Below are 19,859 nucleotides of genomic sequence, written 5' to 3' on the forward strand. Positions count from 1 at the left end.
TTGATGTTTAGCTTTGCGATGATGAGATGGTGGTCAGTCCAGCAGTCAGTGCGGCAAATGGCTTTTGATACACGTACATCCTGCCTATTCCTCTGCCTGGTGACGACATAGTTGAATAGATGCCAATACATGGAACGCAGGTGCGTCCAAGACATTTTGTTGTGGTTAGGGAGGCTGAAAACTGTGTTGGGAACTAAGAGCTCATGCTTAGCACACATCTTCAGCAAGAGGAGATCATTGCTGTTACAACTGCCAACCCCATTTTTTTCACTGACCCCTTCTCACACCTGGTGATCTGCTCCAACTCTTGATTTGAAGTCACCAAGAATGATTAGCTTGTCTGACTTCAGCACAATAGCAATCAAGGAGTGGAGATCATCATAAAAATTATTCTTGACTTCATCAGGATTGGTCATGGTAGGGGTGTGCACACTGATGAGAGTTGCTTGCCTGTTGTCATGCAGGGGGAGTTTAAGCACCAGCAAACCATCATTAACACCCGTGGGATGGAAAGTCAACTTACTGACGAGATGATTCATGACAGCAAAGCCTACACCAGCTTCACGCCATTCTTCTTTTCCATGGCCACTCCAAAAGAATGTGTAACCTGTGCCAATTCCCCTGAGCTGACCCTTCTCACGTAGACAAGTCTCGTTGAAGGTGGCAATATGGATGTTGTACCTAGCCAACTCTCTACCGACAAGAGCAGTTCTTCTCTCAGGTCTGTCAGCTGGGGCATTGCCCATGAGGGCATGCAGGCTCCATGCACTAATGGTGACCGGTGTTACCCTGACTTCCTTTTTTGAGGTTTACTTATGACCGTGTTGATGGGATCCCCACCAGCTGAGGCCTGCTAGCCAGGGTAGGTGAAGCAATGTTTGGGACACCTTTTCTAGCTCTTTCATTCTAGAGAGGTGAACAATGTGGCTCTGAAAAGGTCTGCTTGGTCATTCAGGGGCTGCCGAGTTCCACTACTTCTTCCGTCGAGTAAAAGGCAACCCTTCGGCCTGAGCTGCCTGTGTGTAGGTTCACAGCTACAACTCCCAGTGAATCCACATCTGCTGATATGTCACTTGCCCATTGTCACAGGACTTTTGACAGATGAATAATGGATGACAGATAAAGAAAGATGACTTGGACTTTAGTGAGGGATAGTTGCGCATCATCAGCCTCTCTGTCTCATTTTGACCTATCTTGATCCAGTGGTAAGATGGGTCTAGACGGCTGGAGATAGATCAGGATGCAGTGGGTGACCAGGGCGTCTTCTGTGTCTTGTCGAGTTCTACGTGTCCCACAACACTGTGCTGAACCACCTTCAAGGTTGTTGTGCTTAAATTGGTCTTATCCGCCCAATCTGCTGGAATCAGTCTTCACATGCAAGGGTAGACAAACCCTAATTCGCTGAGGGTAGGAGACCTACCCTCACACTGGGGTGTGGCCACTATTGCATGCTAACAGCTGCTTGCAGCCATAGGTGAGAACTGGGTGAGGACCAATACAGGGCAAGCCACTCCAAGGAGTGCAGTGAGCCCGCCTGTAAGAGGTGCTACACCTCCCTTACACCCCCTTACGATTGGACAGGCATTCTGACAGCATGAATTAGTGGAAGAGTAGTATTGGGTGTCACCAGCCTACATTTAAAAGCTGATCTCAGAATATAGATGAGGAAGAGGAGGAGCTAAGGACAAATCAGATTTCATTAAAATGTGGACCGAGATGATCTTATGGAGATGTATAAGATAATAAATGTTAGAGTGAAGTTAAGCTGGAAAAATTACTCAAATTGTTGGAGCAGGACAAGGGGAAGCAGGTTCAAGCCTTTTTGGGTAGAGAATTCCAAAGATTCACCACCCTCTGAGTAATAGGAAACTTGTAGGATTGATATCAGGTAGTTTTCCTTCACACAAAGAAAGATAAATTCATGTAATACATTTCTGGATGGGGTAGTGGAGGTAGAGCACTCCTGCCTCTGAGTCAGCGGTTCTGGATTTGAGGCCAATGCCAATGACTTGAGCACATAATCTAGGCTGACAGTTCAGTGCAGTATTGAGGGATGTCTTCGGATCAGACATTAAACAGAAGCACTGCCTGCCCTTTCAGATGGATGTAAAAGATGGCATGGCCAATTTCAGAGAAGAGGAGGGGAGATGACATGGCATTATTTGAAGAAGTGCAATTTCCTAGCCAACATTTATCCATTAACCAACAATAGATTGTTTGGTCATGTATCTTAACTGCTTTCTTGTTGACCTCGCTATGTGCAGTGTGGCTGCTGTGTTTTCCTATGTTACAACACTGACAACACTTTAAAAAGGGGCGGTGAAGTGCTTTGGGATAAATACAAGTTCTTTCTTGCTATTCTCCCAATAGATTCCTCTGATATGTGTACAGTATTGCGGCAAAAGGGATAGTGGCAAAATAGTTTGCATTCAGTCTTGAGCTAGCTGTTAGTAGGTGACAGTGAATGCTATGTTCACTCCTTCTTTGATTTTCTATACTTTTCTTTCAAGATGCACTTCACCTCTGCTTAGTGATTATTCATAGATTGCAAGCTCAGGATATCAGAGATAAATCTACATCCTATCACATTGTGGCATTGCATGTAAGTGCATAATGTATTTTTTCAAAAGGCACAGAATGTTTGCACTAGTAGGTAAAATTAGCATATCAAATCTCTCTCATATGAACATAGGCAATAGGAGCAGGAGTTGGCCATTCGGCCCATCGAGCCTGCTCTGCCACTCAAACAGATCATGGCTGATCATCTACCTCTACGCCATTTTTCTCCTCTATCCCCATATCCCTTGATGTCATTAGTATCCAGGAATCTATCGATTTTCTGTCTTGAACATGCTCAATGATTGAACTTCCACAGCCCTCTTGGGTAGAGAACTCCAAAGATTCACCACCCTCTGAGTAAAGAAATTCCTCCTCATCTCAGTCTTAAATGGCTTGCCCCTCATGCAGCTGGTTATACAGCAGCATTTGGCAGAGACTTCAGAACAAGTCATTTATCTTACTTTTCACCAGTGAATGGTGCAAGATACAAGAGGAAAATAATTGAAGCACGGAGAATGCAACTCTAAACTTTAGAAAGAAAAACCCAGTAACAGTGAAGTGACAGAGAATGTCCACTGATGCTGGAGGAGATCAAAGATTAAATTTGGTAGGAATAGCGTCTACATCCCATCCAACAGGTAATTATCAGTTACCCTATCAGACTACCCTGGACAAATGGAGAGAATTTTGAGTGGATCTTGAAGGAAGTTAGATCACCCTGGCTAATAATCATGAAGTTAATATTAGCACCAATTGACTGATCACTGACAGCTTTATTCTTGACTTTGTGTGTTAGAGGGTTTGGTTTTTATTATTCTGGTCACTCACATTTCATGGGTATCCTAGGCCAGTATCCTTTCTGGTGATCAGCACTTTTAAAGCACTGGATCCTAGTCAACTTTTTTATTATTTTCATTATTTAGAGATACAGCACTGAAACAGGCCCTTCGGCCCACCAAGTCTGTGCTGACCATTAACCACCCATTTATAATAATCCTACATTAATTCCATATTCCTACCACATCCCCATCTTCCCTCAATTCCCCTACCACCTACCTATACAAGGGGCAATTTATAATGGCTAATTTACCTATCAACCTGCAAGTCTTTGGCTGTGGGAGGAAACCAGAGCACCTGGTGAAAACCCACGCGGTCACAGGGAGAACTTGCAAACTCCGCACAGACAGTACCCAGAATCGAACCCGGGTCGCTGGAGCTGTGAGGCTGCGGTGCTAACCACTGCGCCACCTTCTCACAGTTGGCAAACAATGACTGGGGAAAAAGCCTGTCAAGATCCTCTTGGTAAGAAAAAGCTAGGCCTAGAAGTTCTTGACATCTGGCAATGTAAAGCCTTGGTCATCGGGGAAAATAAGGGATTTAGAGGTGGGATCTGTTTCTGTCAGATCTCCATCCCTTTTCCTGAAGGTGCTGAAAATATTGACAGGAAGGGAAGGATAAGTGCTTCTTCTATCACGTCAGAGGAGGAGGCAGGACTGGCAGGATGACACCACCTGACAGAAATCCTGCTAGTTCCACCTCTCTTGCCTTTGGTGTAATGTAGCCCAGCACGTAAAAGCATATATTGCTGGTTTCTGAATGGCAGCAGGTCAGAGAGAGATTGATTGCTTTTCAGAAACTAGCAAATGTCATTTCCAGCATTTGCAAAGATAAATGGCATCCATGGCCTGGACATCTGGGAGATGTAACAAGAGATAAAACTTTAGGAATTCAAGAGTGCAGAGTTATAATAACTGAAGACTTTGCCACCAATGATGAAGCAGAAAGGGGGCCACACAGTCGAGTATGGTTGGAGGAGTGAATGGCGTAGGCTGGGACATGGTGCTGGAGGAAGCTGCAAAGATTGGGTTTGACAAAGCCATACAGGCATTTGTAAATGAGAATTTTGATTTTAATACGTAGGGGTGATAGGGAGTCCATGGAAGGCAGCAAAGTAATAGATGAGAGACTTTGTTGGAGACAGAATGCAATTGGCAATGTTTTTGATGTATTGGAGTTTGCATAAGGTTGTGCTTTCAAGAGTAACCATCCAGTGGAAAGACTACCCAGCTGACTTTTTCATTGGTCCATTGGGCAGCCTCATCACTTTGTCATTCAGTGATGCCAGGGTGAGGGTGTGATTGTTATAGGTATTTAAAAAGTCTTCATCTACTGAACATTGTGAAGGAGGAAAATGGTTATTGATGGTATCCTATAGTAAATATCAATTTCCAAAGTTTAAAATATATTTCATTTTTGTATGATTTTTTGCATTGACTTGATAATGCATTATTTTCCTTCTATGCAATGTTGTAAAAGAGAAAGAACTTGCATTTACATAGTGCCTTTCATGATTTCAGGATGTCTCAGTGCTTTGCAGCCAATAAAGTACTTTTGAAGTGTATTCACTGTTATAATATAGGAAACACGACAGCCAATTTACACACAAGGTCCCACAAACAGAAATGAAATAATGAAGAGATAATCTGTTTTCATGGTGTTGAGAGAAATATTGGCCAGGACATCAGGGATGGCAACATCCCTTGCTGTTCTTCAAATAGTGCTATGGGATAGTTTACATCCAACTGAAAGGGCAGATGGGGCAGTGGTTTAACATCTCATCCAAAAGATAGTGCAGCACTCCTTTAATACTGAAGTGTCAGCCTAGATGATGTGCTCAAGTTTCTGGAGTGGATCTTGAACCCACATCTTTCTGAACTAGGTGAGAGTGGTACTATTGAGCCAAGGCTGACAGCAGACATGGATAGAAACTGGATTGGCAATGTTCAAACATGGAATTGTAAAGATAGGCAACAATTTGGGAGGTGACAGCACATTCAAGGACTTTTCAGAGAAAAGAGAGGTTGAAGATAGGGTAATAGTTTGCAAGGATGGAGGAATTAATGGTGTTTTGTTTTTGGGGGGGGTGGGGGTGGTGGTTATGAAAGTAAATTTGAAAGGGAAGGGGTCAGTACAGAAGGAGAACAGTTTACAATGTCAGCAAATATAATGCAAACCATAGAAATGGTCAATTACAAAACAAAGTAGGGTTTTAGTCAGTCATAGCCACAGGGGTGAAGATTAAAGCTAACATGGATGAAAATGATGCCCATTTGGAAGTTTAGACACAAACAGCTAGAGATAGAATTTGAAATTGGTGGAGAAAACAGGGAACAGGCAATAAAGCTTCAGACTTTGTCAAAGTGTTGAAGCCTTGCTGCAATTTTAATGTGAAGCCAATGCATTAGGCTCCATTGAGGCTCAAGTTTGGCTAGTAATACACACAGGTTGGTGTCATTCTTCAGCAGCAAATTATACAATACAAACTTTGAGGGGTAAGTGTAACACTGATACAGCACAAGTTTTCAGCTGGTCTTTACCACATATATGATGTTGGCTTTCTTTTATCTAGAATAATTTGGAAAGATTCTTTAAAATCACAAGGTTTCCATAAAATTCCCAACATCAGAAAATGTTTCACAGCAATAATTTATTAAATATTCAAAAAATAAATTGGCAAAACAGTAAAAAATAAAATATCAGGAATTCATGTTATTAAAATAAAATTGAGAGTTTTAAATATCCAGAACTTATCCAGAGTTAGTTACTGACTAATACTGAGTGTAAAGAAGATAACAGGGTAAGGCTACCAGAAGCAAGTAATCTATGACTGAGCTAACTCGTAGTAAAGACAAGTAAAAGCATGGTAAGAGAAGATGTAAGGTAAACTGTTTTCAAATCATCTCCATGGACGATGAGTGGTTCAGGTTTCATTTTGGACCGTGTGCTTCAGATTCTTCCTCATCATCCTCATACATCTCCCCTTCTTCTTCTGCTGTGGCATCTTGGTACTGTTGGTATTCAGATACTAGATCATTCATGTTACTCTCTGCTTCAGTAAACTCCATCTCATCCATACCCTCACCGGTGTACCAGTGCAAGAATGCCTTTCTGCGGAACATAGCTGTGAACTGCTCTGAGATGCGCTTGAAAAGCTCCTGGATAGCAGTACTGTTTCCAATGAAAGTGGAGGACATCTTAAGTCCACGGGGTGGAATATCACAGACAGCCACTTTAACATTGTTGGGGATCCATTCCACGAAATAGCTGCTGTTCTTGCTCTGGATAGCCAACATTTGCTCATCTACTTCCTTCATGGACATCTTGCCTCTGAAGACAGTGGCTACTGTCAGGTACCTACCATGGCGAGGATCACAAGCTGCCATCATATTTTTGGCATCAAACATCTGCTGGGTGAGTTCTGGAACAGTCAAAGCCCTGTACTGTTGGCTTCCTCGGGCTGTCAGAGGAGCAAACCCTGGCATAAAGAAGTGGAGGCGTGGGAAAGGTACCATATTCACTGCAAGCTTCCTTAGATCGGCATTAAGCTGCCCAGGAAACCTCAGGGAAGTGGTGACCCCACTCATGGTAGCAGATACCAAATGGTTAAGGTCGCCATAGGTGGGCGTTGCAAGTTTGAGGGTCCGGAAGCAGATATCATAGAGAGCTTCATTATCTATGCAGTAAGTTTCATCTGTGTTTTCTACAAGCTGGTGGATGGAGAGAGTGGCATTGTATGGTTCTACCACTGTGTCAGAAACTTTTGGAGAAGGAACAACACTGAAAGTGTTCATGATTCTGTCAGGGTATTCCTCACGGACTTTGCTAATAAGCAGGGTTCCCATGCCGGACCCTGTACCTCCACCCAGGGAATGAGTAAGCTGAAAGCCTTGCAAACAGTCACAATTTTCACATTCCTTCCTCACTACATCAAGGACTGAGTCGACCAGCTCTGCACCTTCTGTGTAGTGACCCTTTGCCCAGTTGTTTCCAGCTCCACTTTGTCCTATGATTAAAAGGAATATCAAACATATTCATAACCTTTAAACAAATAAATGAGAAACAGCAAACATGCAAGATATAAATATATGTAGAAATAGCCACTGCTATAGAATATTATGGAATGGATTCCCTGCTGAGGTAAATATCTTAGTACAGAAACCACTTAATTTGATTTTTGTGATTTGATTTCTTTGGTGATTTTATTGGAAGTTCTATCTAGTGTCAGCATACAAAAACAAAATGTAATTATTCTCAGTGATCAAAGAGATCAAACTTAGCTTTTTACTATAGTGATATGATCCCTTCGATTAACTTACTTTGCCCAAATCAGACAATAGTGATTTGATACAAATGTACTCTAAAATTAAAAATGTATTTCTCATTAAAGATGAATTTCAACTGCAAAACATAATTAAGATCTATAAGATAGTCTTGCTCCTGTGGTGTTGCACATGGGAAGTCAAAACCAAGTGTAGTCTTCTGTAGTAATTTCCCAACAACAGATGTTTGGCCAGTTGGCCTAACATCAGTTGTCGGGAAATTATTAGAGTCTATAGTTAAGTATAGGGTGTCTGAATACCACGAAATGTTTCAGCTGATCAGGGAGCCAGCATGGATTTGTAAAGGCTAGGGTATGCCTGACCAGACTGACTGAATTTTATGAAAAGATGACTAGAGTAGTGGATAGGGGGATGTCTATCGATGTTATTTATAGAGACTTCCAGAAGGCATGTAATAAAGGCTGTCATAAGAGACGGTTATCTAAAATTGAAGCTCATGGAATTGAAGGCAAAACATTGACCTGGTTAGGAAATTGGCTGAGTGGCAAGAAACAGTGAATAGGGATAATGGACAGGTACAGTAATTGGCAGGATGTGACTAGTGGTGTTCCACAAGGATCTCTTTTGGAGCCTCAACTATTCACAGCAGCTGTTAATAACTTAGATGATGGAATAGAAAGCCACATATCCAAATTTGCCAATGACAAAGATAGGCAGCATTGTAAGCAATGTAGATGGAAGCAAAACATTACTAAGATATTGATAGATTAAGTGATCAGGCTAAACTGTGACCAATGGATTTCAGTGTAGGCAAATGTGAGGTCATCCATTTTGGACCTATAAAAGATAGAACAGGGTACTTTCTAAATGGTGAAAAGCCATTAAATTGTCATGAACAGGTACAGTAATCAAAAAAGCTAATGGAATGCTGCTCTTTGTATCTAGGTAACTAGAATACAAGTGGGTAGAAGTCATGCTTCAGCTATACATAGCCCTGGTTAGACCACACCTGGAGTACTGTGAGTAGTTCTGGGCACCCTACCCTAGGAAGGATATATTGGCCTTGGAGGGAGTGCAGCATAGGTTTACCAGAATGATACCTGGACTCTGAGGGTTAAATCACAGATTACACAAACTAGAGTTGTATTCCCTAGCATTTAGAAGGTTAAGGGGTAATTTGATTGAAGTTTATGATATTACAATTAGGGTAGATAGAAATAAACTATTTCCCCTGATCGGGGAGTCTAGGACTGGGGGGCATAATCTAAGATTTAGAGCCAGACTTTTCAAGAGTGAAATTAGGAAATATTTCAACACAAAAGGGTGGCAGAAGTTTGGAACTCACTTCCGTAAATGGCAATTGATGCTAGATCAAATGTTAATTTAAAACAGAGAATGATAGATTTTTGTTGACCAAAAGTATTAAGCTATATTGGGCAAATATGGAATTAGATCGCAGATCTGCCATTATCCTGGTGAATGGCAGAACGGGCCCGAGGGGCTAATCAGCCTGCTCCTATGTTATTCAGCTGACGCAGGGTTAGAAGGCATGGCATAATGCTCCAGTGCATCCAGATGTAATTCAGTTCTGGTTTTAAAGTATAGATTATGTCCTTACTTTTTTTCTGTTATAAATTCCCATGCCCATATTTATAATGGAAACTTGTCATACTGTAATTTTATCTTTCTGTCAATGGTGGTATAAATGTCTCCTGCTGAGAGAATGTAATTTCAGATTGACAAGTATACTTAAGCAGTTTCCATGACAAATAGTTATGACAGCATTTATAAAAGGAAATACATGACAAAGTGCACATAGACAACATTTTTAATATATTAGTAATCGATTTGCCATGTCATTGCATTCAGGGAATCTAAACAGGAATGGGCTGAGGAAGAAAAAAAAAAGGGAAAGGGAGATAGGAGCCGAAGCATGAACAGGCTGCAGGTACTTGAAGTAAAGCCCAAGCCAGCAAAGGCTGGGGGACAAACTCAAATCACGAGACCTAAATGTGCCAAAATCAGAGGATTTGGGAATGGGAATGGATAGGTCAATTTACAACAGCAAATAGTAGTGTGGTAAAGACTATTTCTGTGGAAGAATGCTATGTGCAAAATGGAGAGCAGCAGTAGTTTGAATGGAGCTGCCCAGAGATGTACAAGCATGAGTGTAGCACTCAGTAGACAAAATGCCAACATAAAAATCGAAATAGAGTTCTAGAATTTATCTAAATGATAAGATAAGAATAATCCTTTAACTCAAGTTCAACATTCACTCACTTGAGGGTGGGGGTGGAGGAATTCTCAGACAAAAGAAATAAAGTGACAATTCAGCTGGCACAGATAGGACAAAAAAGTTGCTCCAGAGACAGACAGTCAGAACTGCACAATGAGTGCCAAGCTTACAAATTTGAATTCATTTTAAATGCAGACGTAGGAAATTAGAATGAGAAAAAGTAATCACAAAGGTGGATAGAAGTTTGTCCAGGCCCATTTTTGCACCCACTTTCAGCACTGTACAGGCAGCACATTCCCCAACTGGAAGGCCCCAGTCCAGACCAAAATTGGGCCTTAGATTTCATTTCAATAATTTAGTTAAGCCTCCAAAGGCAACTTATCCATTGCAGCACATTAATTTCTGGCTGCTGGTCTTGCCAGCAACAGCCCTCAGGTAATTGCCAGAAGGGGAGGGGAAGGGGGGGGGGGGGGAAGAGCAGTGGGAGGGGGCAATCACAACCACCCAGGTGTGCTGTGGAGCCAGCAGGAGCACTATCTCCACCAGGCTCCACAATTTTTTATTAAAATTAGCCTTCCTGGAGGGAATCTACCTGAAAATCTGAGCTGAGCAGGTCCAATGCCTTTTCCTCTCAAGAGAGCCCAATTTACCTGACGGGACCTAAAACTGGTGCTAAGCCCCCTCATCAGCATACGCAAGGGTCATAATGACCTTTTAAGTGGCCACCTAGATGCCTGAAAATCATCCCAGGCCAATATGGTATTGGATATTGTTCCAGACACCTTGGAATGCAGGGCAAAGAAGTGGGTCATTTTTGCCCGGATTTTCCATCTAGGATGCAAGCACAACAATGGCCAATTTCTATCACAAAGTTTGCAATCAAAATTATTTAACTGTAGGTCATTTTTGGAAAATATTAGTTTTATCCATCATTGCTCATTTTTTTTTTTCCTGTTTTGAGGTTGATTTCTACATACCAAAGATAAAATTGTCTGGTCTGAAGAGATGTCCAAAGGGCCCTGATCGAACACTGTCCATTGTGCCTGGTTCCAGATCCACTAAGATGGCTCTGGGTACATATTTAAGAGCTGCAAAGATAACAAAATTAGAAAGTCAGCAAATTTGTCATTTGCTTTTGCAAAGGGGAAATTTGCCACAACTAAGGAATTATTCCAAACATACACATCCCCAAATCAGTAAGCTTTCACCCACATTGCCCAGGAGCCATCCCTATAAGAGAATTCCCTGCTAAGGCAATCCATATTCCCATTCTATGGGTGTGATGTCAACAGCACAACTGCTATGTTAGCGCAAATTTGAAATATTGCTTTTTCTTATTGAGCAACTAAAGATGAATGGCCAATAGGGCATTACAAAGATTTAAAATAATTAAATCAAGGAGTAGTGATTAGGAAATGCCAAACTTGTGTTTCAAGATTTTGTAATGGGGAAAAAAGGAGTCAAGTTTTACTTAGGACCTTTTAGGTTCTAGATGTTTGGATCTCCTACAAACTTGAGAAATCCTGGTATGCCACATAAGGTAGGCAATTTGTATCTTTTTCAGATTTCAGTATAGACACATTTGGCTTTTATATTTAATGCACCCAATTCGGACTTGTCGTTTCCCCTTGACATCATACAGTGCACACTGAACTGTGACATTATGTAGCTCTGTATTACTTACAAGATGCTTCATTGTAGTAGACGCTAATTCTCTCCAACTGCAGGTCTGAGTCACCCACGTAATTTCCACTGGGATCGATTCCATGCTCATCACTGATGACTTCCCAAAACTGAGAAGAAAAGGAGGAAGATCAAGAAATGCGATAGCCAGACTAATTTGCATTAATCTAAATGCTGTGTATTTATGGAAGAAAGGAAAAATAACTGCTCCAATGTATGGATTTCAGTCTGTGACTAATTATTCTAATGTGACAAATGATGGATACAGGGCAATTATTTTTGAGGGCCAAATAGCACAGTATACCACTAGCACTGCGCTTCAATCCAAGCAGACATACATGTGAGATCTAATTGTTTTTATTCAGCTCTATTCTTATGTCTCTTTTACTATTTAATGTGGTCAGGTCTATTGCTTTAAAAACAATTTTTTGCTTTGCCTTACCAGAGACCTAAAAAGGATTCCTGCAGATCAACTTGAACTCAATTGGAATACCAAAAGCAGTTTTCTTCTCTGCCCCCAACTAAAGCTAGTATCTAATTTCCAAAGATTAAAAAAAATTGTTTTTATTCATTAAGAATGTTCTTGGTCTCTTGTGGTGACGATTGTCTGAAGAAACTGTCTGCTGACAGGCAGTAATTATCATAATATCAGAAGTAGCAGGGGTAGGCACAGCAAGTAAAATTAATTACACCTCGTCACACTATGATTTATATGTTCGTTGTGTTCAAAGTGAACTACAGAATATTTTCAGCGGCAACATCTTTTTAACATCAATCACCTTTACTGATTAAAAGCAGCTAGCAAAATATTAAAGGCATAGAGGGGAAATGAACCTTTCTAGTACTATTTTCCTTGCAAGCTAAATATATTAAATGTAATTTATTCTGAAAAACAGTAAGAAAGTTTATTAAATTGCTTTGGAAACTTGTGGCACTCTATTTTGAAAATGCAATTTTTGAAAAAACTGGCACAATTTTAGTGAAGGTTTCTCCCCTAATAACTAACTCAGTAGTGTTATTCACAATCAGCAAGTCAAGGGAAGCCAATATAAATCCACTAGCACAAAGTACTTAACTCACTGCATTTTAAAAGCTGCATACAAACTAGTTGTAAATATCCACTCTTTAATAGAGAGCACAGTAATTATCATTATTAACAGCAAGATGTAGCAAATGAATTGTATTTTCTGGGCTTTTCATGAATCGATCATGTGAAACTCTTTTCAATGGAAGATCATTGCAGCAATGTATACAATTTTACCTGCATTATTTAAGTTATGCTTTTTCTGAACGAGGGATCATTCATTGCAATGGGTTTAAATTTGCACTATAAGAGGTACAATGTTTCTTTCAGCAGCTGACCATGGTACTGAAAGTGCCAGCATTAATTTATAGTAAATCTTACCCTCAGCTAATTTTGAGAGATTGATTTGGTTGCTTGAATGCACAATGTAGCTTTAATGTTATTCTGCATCTCCTGGGGGGTATAGTTAATTGAGTAGGAGCCCTCAGCTGTCCAATAAATCTGAATTTCCCCACTTTGTCCTATTCATCACTAGCTCACCTACTTTTCAACACCAGCTGGCAGACACGGTACCGATTTAATTTCTTCCTTTGCACCCTCCAGAGAGCAAATTGGATGCACTCTAACACTTTGGCTCCTCCCAATTCTATTATTCATCTCAGACCATATGCCTCCTCATTTCTAACAGATATTATATTTAATCTTTCTAAAGGCTACTGGGTGCAATTTTAAAATGACTTTAGCTAGTAAAATTCTGTTAGTTTACCAACTAGGATACATTGTGTTTTCTGAAAGGAGTATATGGCAATGATGCAATACACTGTCCATTCACCTTGATCAAGGATTAAATCTGGCTAAACTAAGATAAAATGCTCCTCTTTCTGCTGGCTGTAAGGTTGTTATGAACCCAGTCCCTAGTAGGCATGAGCCCACCATATACAGTCTCCTGCAACATGATCCAAATTGGACCAAATGCCCAGTTTGGGAAGTGAAGATCACTCTCGTGTAGTAATTCTTCTGATGTAGTGTTTAGGTACATTGTTGGCCCAAAATAAATTTGTGTACCATTAGCCCATGTTGTAACCAACATGGGAGTACCTGATGCATGGTCACAAAAGCAGAATAAAATTTTATATAAAAATATATAATGCTGGAAATTTATGGCAGGTCTGTCAGGATCTGAAAAGAACTTAACTCTGAATGTTAACCTATTTGTTTTCTAATTTGAGATGTGGGTTGTCAGTTCAGATTTTTGACATTCCAAATTCTCTTTTTAATTCTGCATTAACATTTTACAGTTTGTCAATTGTGTGAAGACATGAAAAAGTGCAATTTTTACTGATACATTATGCCATTCTTCAGTTTAATTGGCCAGATATTATAGCCAATGACATACTATACGCTGCCTAGAACAGCAGCCACAACATGACAGGTGTTACAGATTTTAAACTAATTATTTTTCTTAAATTGTAAATGTTAAGGGAGATGTCTAGGAGGAAATAACTACTCATTTTCATTGACTGGCTAAATGAATGTACCAATTTGCTCATCTAATGTCACCAGGTCAAGTAAGAATCACACTGGTTTTGTTTGGACCACTTTAGGTTTGGAATATTATTCTTCTCCCTCAAAAGGGGAGGAAAAGAACTCCGAGTCCAGATGCCTCGATTTAACGAAGGTAGTTTCCTTGGTTGCATCAAAGACAGCCATATCTATGCTTAACCCCGAATCCATCTTGATGGCATGATTGGTGAAGAAGCCATTCACGTAACCGACTGAGTGTCACTCGGTAGATACCCAGAAGTGGATTTAAATACAGCCTCTGTGAATTGGATTACTCGACATTTAAGTCGATTCAAATATTTTCATTTCACCCATCTTTTTGTCATGGATGGGCGTCGTTTCATCGTCTTGTATCATGTGAGATATGTTGGTAATAAGTCCTGTACCATATTTAAACAACCGCCCTGCTAACAATTGAACACTAGAACAAAGACGCCTGTACCTAAAAACATAATCCATCAACGAACGGGTCGTGATTTTTCTGAGCGTATGAATTATTGAGATTTCAAGCTCCTCTCTTAGGTTTATTATGATTGCACGTTTTGATCAACTTGTTCTATTTGACATGAGATTCTCCGTATAATAGATTAGTGCTTCATCTAAACCCTATCTGGTAATCACCCTTTAAATGCTCGAAGCGGTCGGATGGCAGAACAATATAAAAACCGGGCAATTTTGTAGGTTACCACTTCTATTGCATGTTTACCGAACGCTATTGTTAAGCAATTGCTTAAAAGGTTTTTTAAAATATATTAATACGGTCTCTACGTGAATGACAGTGACCCATGTCAAGGTTATTCATCTGAGAGATCGGACTCTTAATAGGATTTCGATGTCAACTCTGAAAGGAGTCTCTTTGTCTCCCTATTATTGAAATTACGGCTCCACCCTGTCGGTACTGATATCGTGCAGATACAAGGTTTGTTTGCGGTGGTGCTGTCCTCGGACGGTGCGGCAGAGCTGAGCTAATCCCTTTCTCCCCTGGTATCTGCAGTCTCGGGCGTGGCTGTCTGCAGAGCCTACGTCTCTGTCGAAAGCAGCCCACAGGCGCAGATTTCAGAACAAACCTTCCAAAAGGATGTCAAAATGTAACAAACAACAACAAGCTCTTAAGATGATGCCAAACTGAAAATGCAATTACAATCATCTAGATTTACAGAACGAGCCACGAAAAGTAGAAACATGGAGGGAAAAAAAAACAATCCTATTTAACACTGAACAAAGTAGCTTATATATGGAACAATGCCATTTATTTATAACAAGCCATGGCACATTACTCCATTATATGGCGGGCTTTATTTCGCAAAATAATGCAGTTATCAATATTTAAGCACATTTTTCTTCAGCTTTTTTTTCCAGGCATAATCCGTTACTTCAAGATTTTATTATAATCACAGAAATACTCCTAGGTCAACTAAAATTTACCTTGGCACCGATCTGGTTGCCACATTGGCCAGCTTGGATGTGGACGATTTCTCTCATTCTCGTACTGTTTGCCTCTTACTGTGGGTCGGGATAGTTTTCAGCTGCCGATCCTGGCTGGAGAAGGCGGTGAGATAGTGCTGTCTGCTCTTTTATACCATTTCACTGCACCAGCTGATCAGTGCCACAAGTAGGTTGATTTCAACCGAGGATTACGTCAGTCTCCTGGGAGACAAGACTCAGCAGCCAATAGGGAGCTAGGGAACACTGCAACATCCCTGCAACGCCAGAATCGCCTCCCACGAAACGCATCGCCACTGCTGCAAATACTGGCTATCCGATTGTGTTCGCCATATTAGAAATGAAAGGGCAAGCACAGGCATGACACTGTACTGCGAATTTGCCATACGATTAGATCATTAGCATTACTGGACAAGTAATTTGTCAGCAATGCCGAAGTGTTACGAAATTCTGGTACCCATTAGATTTTTGTTTCAAAAAGATGCCCATAATGCAATATAGGAACTTTCTGGGGAAAAAATTGAAAAAGGCAGATACAAAAGCAAAGTACTGTGGATGCTGGAAATCTGAAATAAAAATAGAAAATGTGGAAAATACTCAGCAGGTCTGGCAACATTTATGGAGAGAGAAACTGAGTTAATGTTTCAGGTCTGTAACCTTTCATCAGAACTGGGAAAAGTTAGAAATGTGACAGGTTTTGAGAAAGTGAAAAGGGGGAGGGGGAAAGAGAACAAAGGAGAAGGTCTGTGATAGGTTGGAAGGCGGGAGAGATTACATGACAAAAGGTTTCATGGTACAAGGCCAAAGAGAGTGACAATGGGACAAGTAAAGAAAAAAGCCTGAAGGAGGTGTGAATGGCACGATAGCTGCCATGCAAAGTAAAGGAAATTTGAGAGAAACAATAGAGAAAAAACAAACCAGCAAAGAAACACAAAACAAAATGGGGGCAGAGGTTATGGTCTAAAATTGTTGAATTCAATGTTGAGTCTGGAAGGCTATAAAGTGCCCCATCAAAAGACGAGGTACTGTTTCTTGGGCTTGTGTTAAGCTTCATTGGAACACCTTAGTAGGCCAAGGACAGAAAGGTCAGAGTAGGAGTAAGGTGGAGAATTAAAATGACAGGAGGTCAAAAGCTCAGGGTCACGTTTGTGGACTGAACAGAGATGTTCTGCAAAGCAGTCGCCCAGTCTGTGTTTGGTCTCCCCAATGTAAGCAGCGAATACAATATGCTAAATTGAAAGAAGTGCAAGTAAATCGCTCTTTCGCTTGGAAGGAGTGTTTGGGGCCTTGAATGTGAGAAAGGAGGAGGTAAAAGGGCAGGTTACATGGAAAGGTGCCATGGGAAGGGAAGGGTATGATGGGGTGATTGAGGAGTGGACCTGGGTGTTGTGAAGGGAACAGTCTCTTCCGAATGCAGAAGTGGTGGCAACACACTGGAGGTGGCGGAAATGGCGGTGGATGATCCGTTGAATACGGAGGCTGGTGGGATAGAAAGTGAGGACCCTATCATGGTTTTGAGAGGGAGGGGAAGGGGTGAGAGCAGAAGTGCGTGAAATAGAACGGACATGGTTGAGGGCCCTGTCAACCATGATGGAGGAATTCTTGGTTGAGGAAAAAGGAAAATCTATCGGAAGCACCAGTATGAAAGGTTGCATCGTCCAAACAGATGCTGTGGAGATGGAGAAACTGAGAATGAAATAGAGTCCTTACAGGAAGTGAGGTGTAAGGAAGTGTAGTCAAGGTAGCTGTGGGTGTCAGTGAGCTTATAGCTAATATTAGTTGATAGCTATCCTCATAAATAGAGACAGAGAAGTCAAGGAAGGGAAAGGATGAATCGGGGACGAACCATGTGAGAGAAGGTGAGAGAAGGGTGGAAGTTCACCAAGGTCATCTTCACAGCCAATGCTAATGCAGTCCTCACCCTGCTCTGATGTTGCAGTTGGGGGCTGCAGCAGGTGGCAGATTTCAGGACGTCCTTACTGAAGTAGACATGTTGCACACATTATTCCTTGCTGAGGTTTCTAGAAGTAAGCAAGAACATTTACATTTACTTTATAGATTATGAAAAAGCATTTGATCGTGTTTATCACCAAAAGTTAGTAAACATGTTGCTGAAATGTGACATTGACAGTAAAGATGCAAGATTTATCCAGAGCCTATATAGGAACCAAAGAGCGAGCATCAGTCTAGAAGATGGACAATCAGATATGTTTCAAGTGGAAAGAGGAGTATGACAAGGCTATGTACTGTCACCAAAATCATTCAGTCTGTACGCAGAACAAATATTCAGAGAATTAGATGTACTTCCAGGTGTACAAATTGGAGGTAAGAGCATAACAAACGTACAGTACGCTGACGACACAGTGCGTCTTGCAGAATCAGAAAAGGCCCTACAAAATATTGTAGATCAAGTAAAATCTAGAAGTTTAGAATATGGAATGAGTATGAACACCAAAAAGACAAAAACAATGGTAGTTAGAAGGAATATAATTAGAAGAAACCAGAGTGACGATTGAAGAGGATGGTGTCACACTGGAACAAGTAGATACGTTTGTCTAATATAAAAGCAAAATACTGCGGATGCTGGAAATCTGAAATAAAAACAAGAAATGCTGGAACCATTCAGCAGGTCTGGCAGCATCTATGGAAAGAGAAGCAGAGTTAACATTTCGGGTCAGTGACCCTTCGGACCCAATGGAACTTGTCCTGCTCTGCTTGACCTCTTTACATTCTCCAACTCATGCTGCATTCCAAGGGAAATGCCTACCAGTGCAGAAACCTTGAAGTCAGCAAAATTACTTGAGCACCTGCCATACCACTCCCTGTAGACTCTTGCAGCTTTAAAATTATAGAAAACATTAAACATTTGTAGAATTGAAGCAACAGCCAGAGGAAATCAAGCAGCAACTAACCTGTAAGTAGTTGATGATCCCCATAAGTGGCACTGGTGAGGTGACCTTCCTGATACTGAGCACATGTTCAGTTATGCAAGGTTAAGAGAGGGCATTAGCTGGAGTGTTGAATGACAGTCCAGAATAGCAGTGCTGACATCAAATCAGCACTGCACACTGATTGACATCATGATCTCCCTACTCTGTATACTTATAGTGGTCATTCACTGTGCCTGCACTAATGCCATCACCAATATGGCATCTGGTGCACATGTTTTGGACATCAAGCTACACCCATAGGTCCAAATGCAACAGGCTCTATTGATGCAAGCTTCACACTATATCCATCTAACACTGTGTCTGATTTCATGTCATTTTGGTTTTGCCAATAGAGGATAGGAAAGGCATGTTTTACACATGACAGAGTGAAAGGTTTATGGTGAGAAATATGAATAGACAAAAGCATGAAAAGGGATTGAAAAAGTAGTAAGTGTTAGCAAGTATTAGATGACAAAGGCATCAGAGTTGAGCCTGGCCATGTTGTCCACTGACTATCACACATGCTGACTTTCCACCAGGAATTTCTGGGCATCATTTCGGGTAGGATCCCTAGTTGATTTTTCCCCTCCCTCGTCTAGGGGCACTGAAACCCTGCTGTTGACCCAGCAGAGATCAGCTAACTCAGCACAGGTGAATCTAGAACTTTCCTGACTCAATTCCATACTGGGTCAGAAATGTAAAAATTGAGGCATTGGGGAGCAAAAATTTAATTTTATTAATAAATTAGAAATAACATGTACAATTTGGCAAATATCAGTGGTGGAATCATGCATTAGTGAATGTCTAGCTAGTAGATATAATCCCAAGGCAGCTTCTTTAAAAGAAAAGAACATTAGTTAGTTTGCTTTATGCCACTATCCATGTATATTTTTGGAATTTTGAACAATATTTCTGTTGATTATCAACACCAGATGCCAGCCTTCAGTCTACCTGGGAGTTGAGTTTAATCTGGTCAGTCAAATCCACACTGTCTTCATTAAAAAATGGCCTGTGGTACAGTTTGTGTTGGAAAGGAAGAAAAGTCATGAGCATCATTTTTGACATAATTACATGGTATAGAAGTAATGTTGTGCTGCATTTTAACTGTTTTTTTGCATAATTTGATTGAGAACAAACAAGCTTGTCCAAACATTTGTTCATGCATACTTATTATATGAATGCCTTTGTCGTCTTACCTGAAGACCGGAGTGGCGGCAAGCGGACCTGGGAGGAATCGCATCCTGAGCGGGACCTGAAAAGCAGAGAGTGGGGCTCGAGGCCCTTACTTACCTGAACACCGG

The 19,859-nt window shown here is 40.9% G+C and overlaps 1 protein-coding gene across 1 annotated transcript; it reads right to left on the reverse strand.

Annotated features, from left to right (window-relative positions):
- Window positions 1–6,076: 6,076 nt before the first annotated feature.
- Window positions 6,077–15,716, reverse strand: LOC137378831 (tubulin beta-3 chain). Its single transcript, XM_068049251.1, has 4 exons — window positions 15,611–15,716; window positions 11,600–11,708; window positions 10,893–11,003; window positions 6,077–7,402 (listed from the first exon to the last, which is right to left on the reverse strand). Exons 1-4 carry the CDS (start codon window positions 15,665–15,667, stop codon window positions 6,327–6,329), a joined length of 1,353 nt encoding a protein of 450 aa, XP_067905352.1. The 5' UTR covers window positions 15,668–15,716; the 3' UTR covers window positions 6,077–6,326.
- Window positions 15,717–19,859: the final 4,143 nt, after the last annotated feature.

The sequence above is a fragment of the Heterodontus francisci genome, chromosome 17 (assembly GCF_036365525.1).
Source record: "Heterodontus francisci isolate sHetFra1 chromosome 17, sHetFra1.hap1, whole genome shotgun sequence".
NCBI lineage: Eukaryota > Metazoa > Chordata > Chondrichthyes > Heterodontiformes > Heterodontidae > Heterodontus > Heterodontus francisci.

Excerpts from the sequence above, each read along its gene's own strand:
- LOC137378831 (XM_068049251.1), bottom strand. The coding sequence starts at position 15,667 with ATGAGAGAAATCGTCCACATCCAAGCTGGCCAATGTGGCAACCAGATC. Across the intron at positions 11,709-15,610 it reads GCAACCAGATCGGTGCCAAG|TTTTGGGAAGTCATCAGTGA; the intron begins GTAAATTTTAGT and ends TTTTCTTCTCAG. Across the intron at positions 11,004-11,599 it reads CTACTACAATGAAGCATCTT|CTCTTAAATATGTACCCAGA; the intron begins GTAAGTAATACA and ends TTATCTTTGCAG.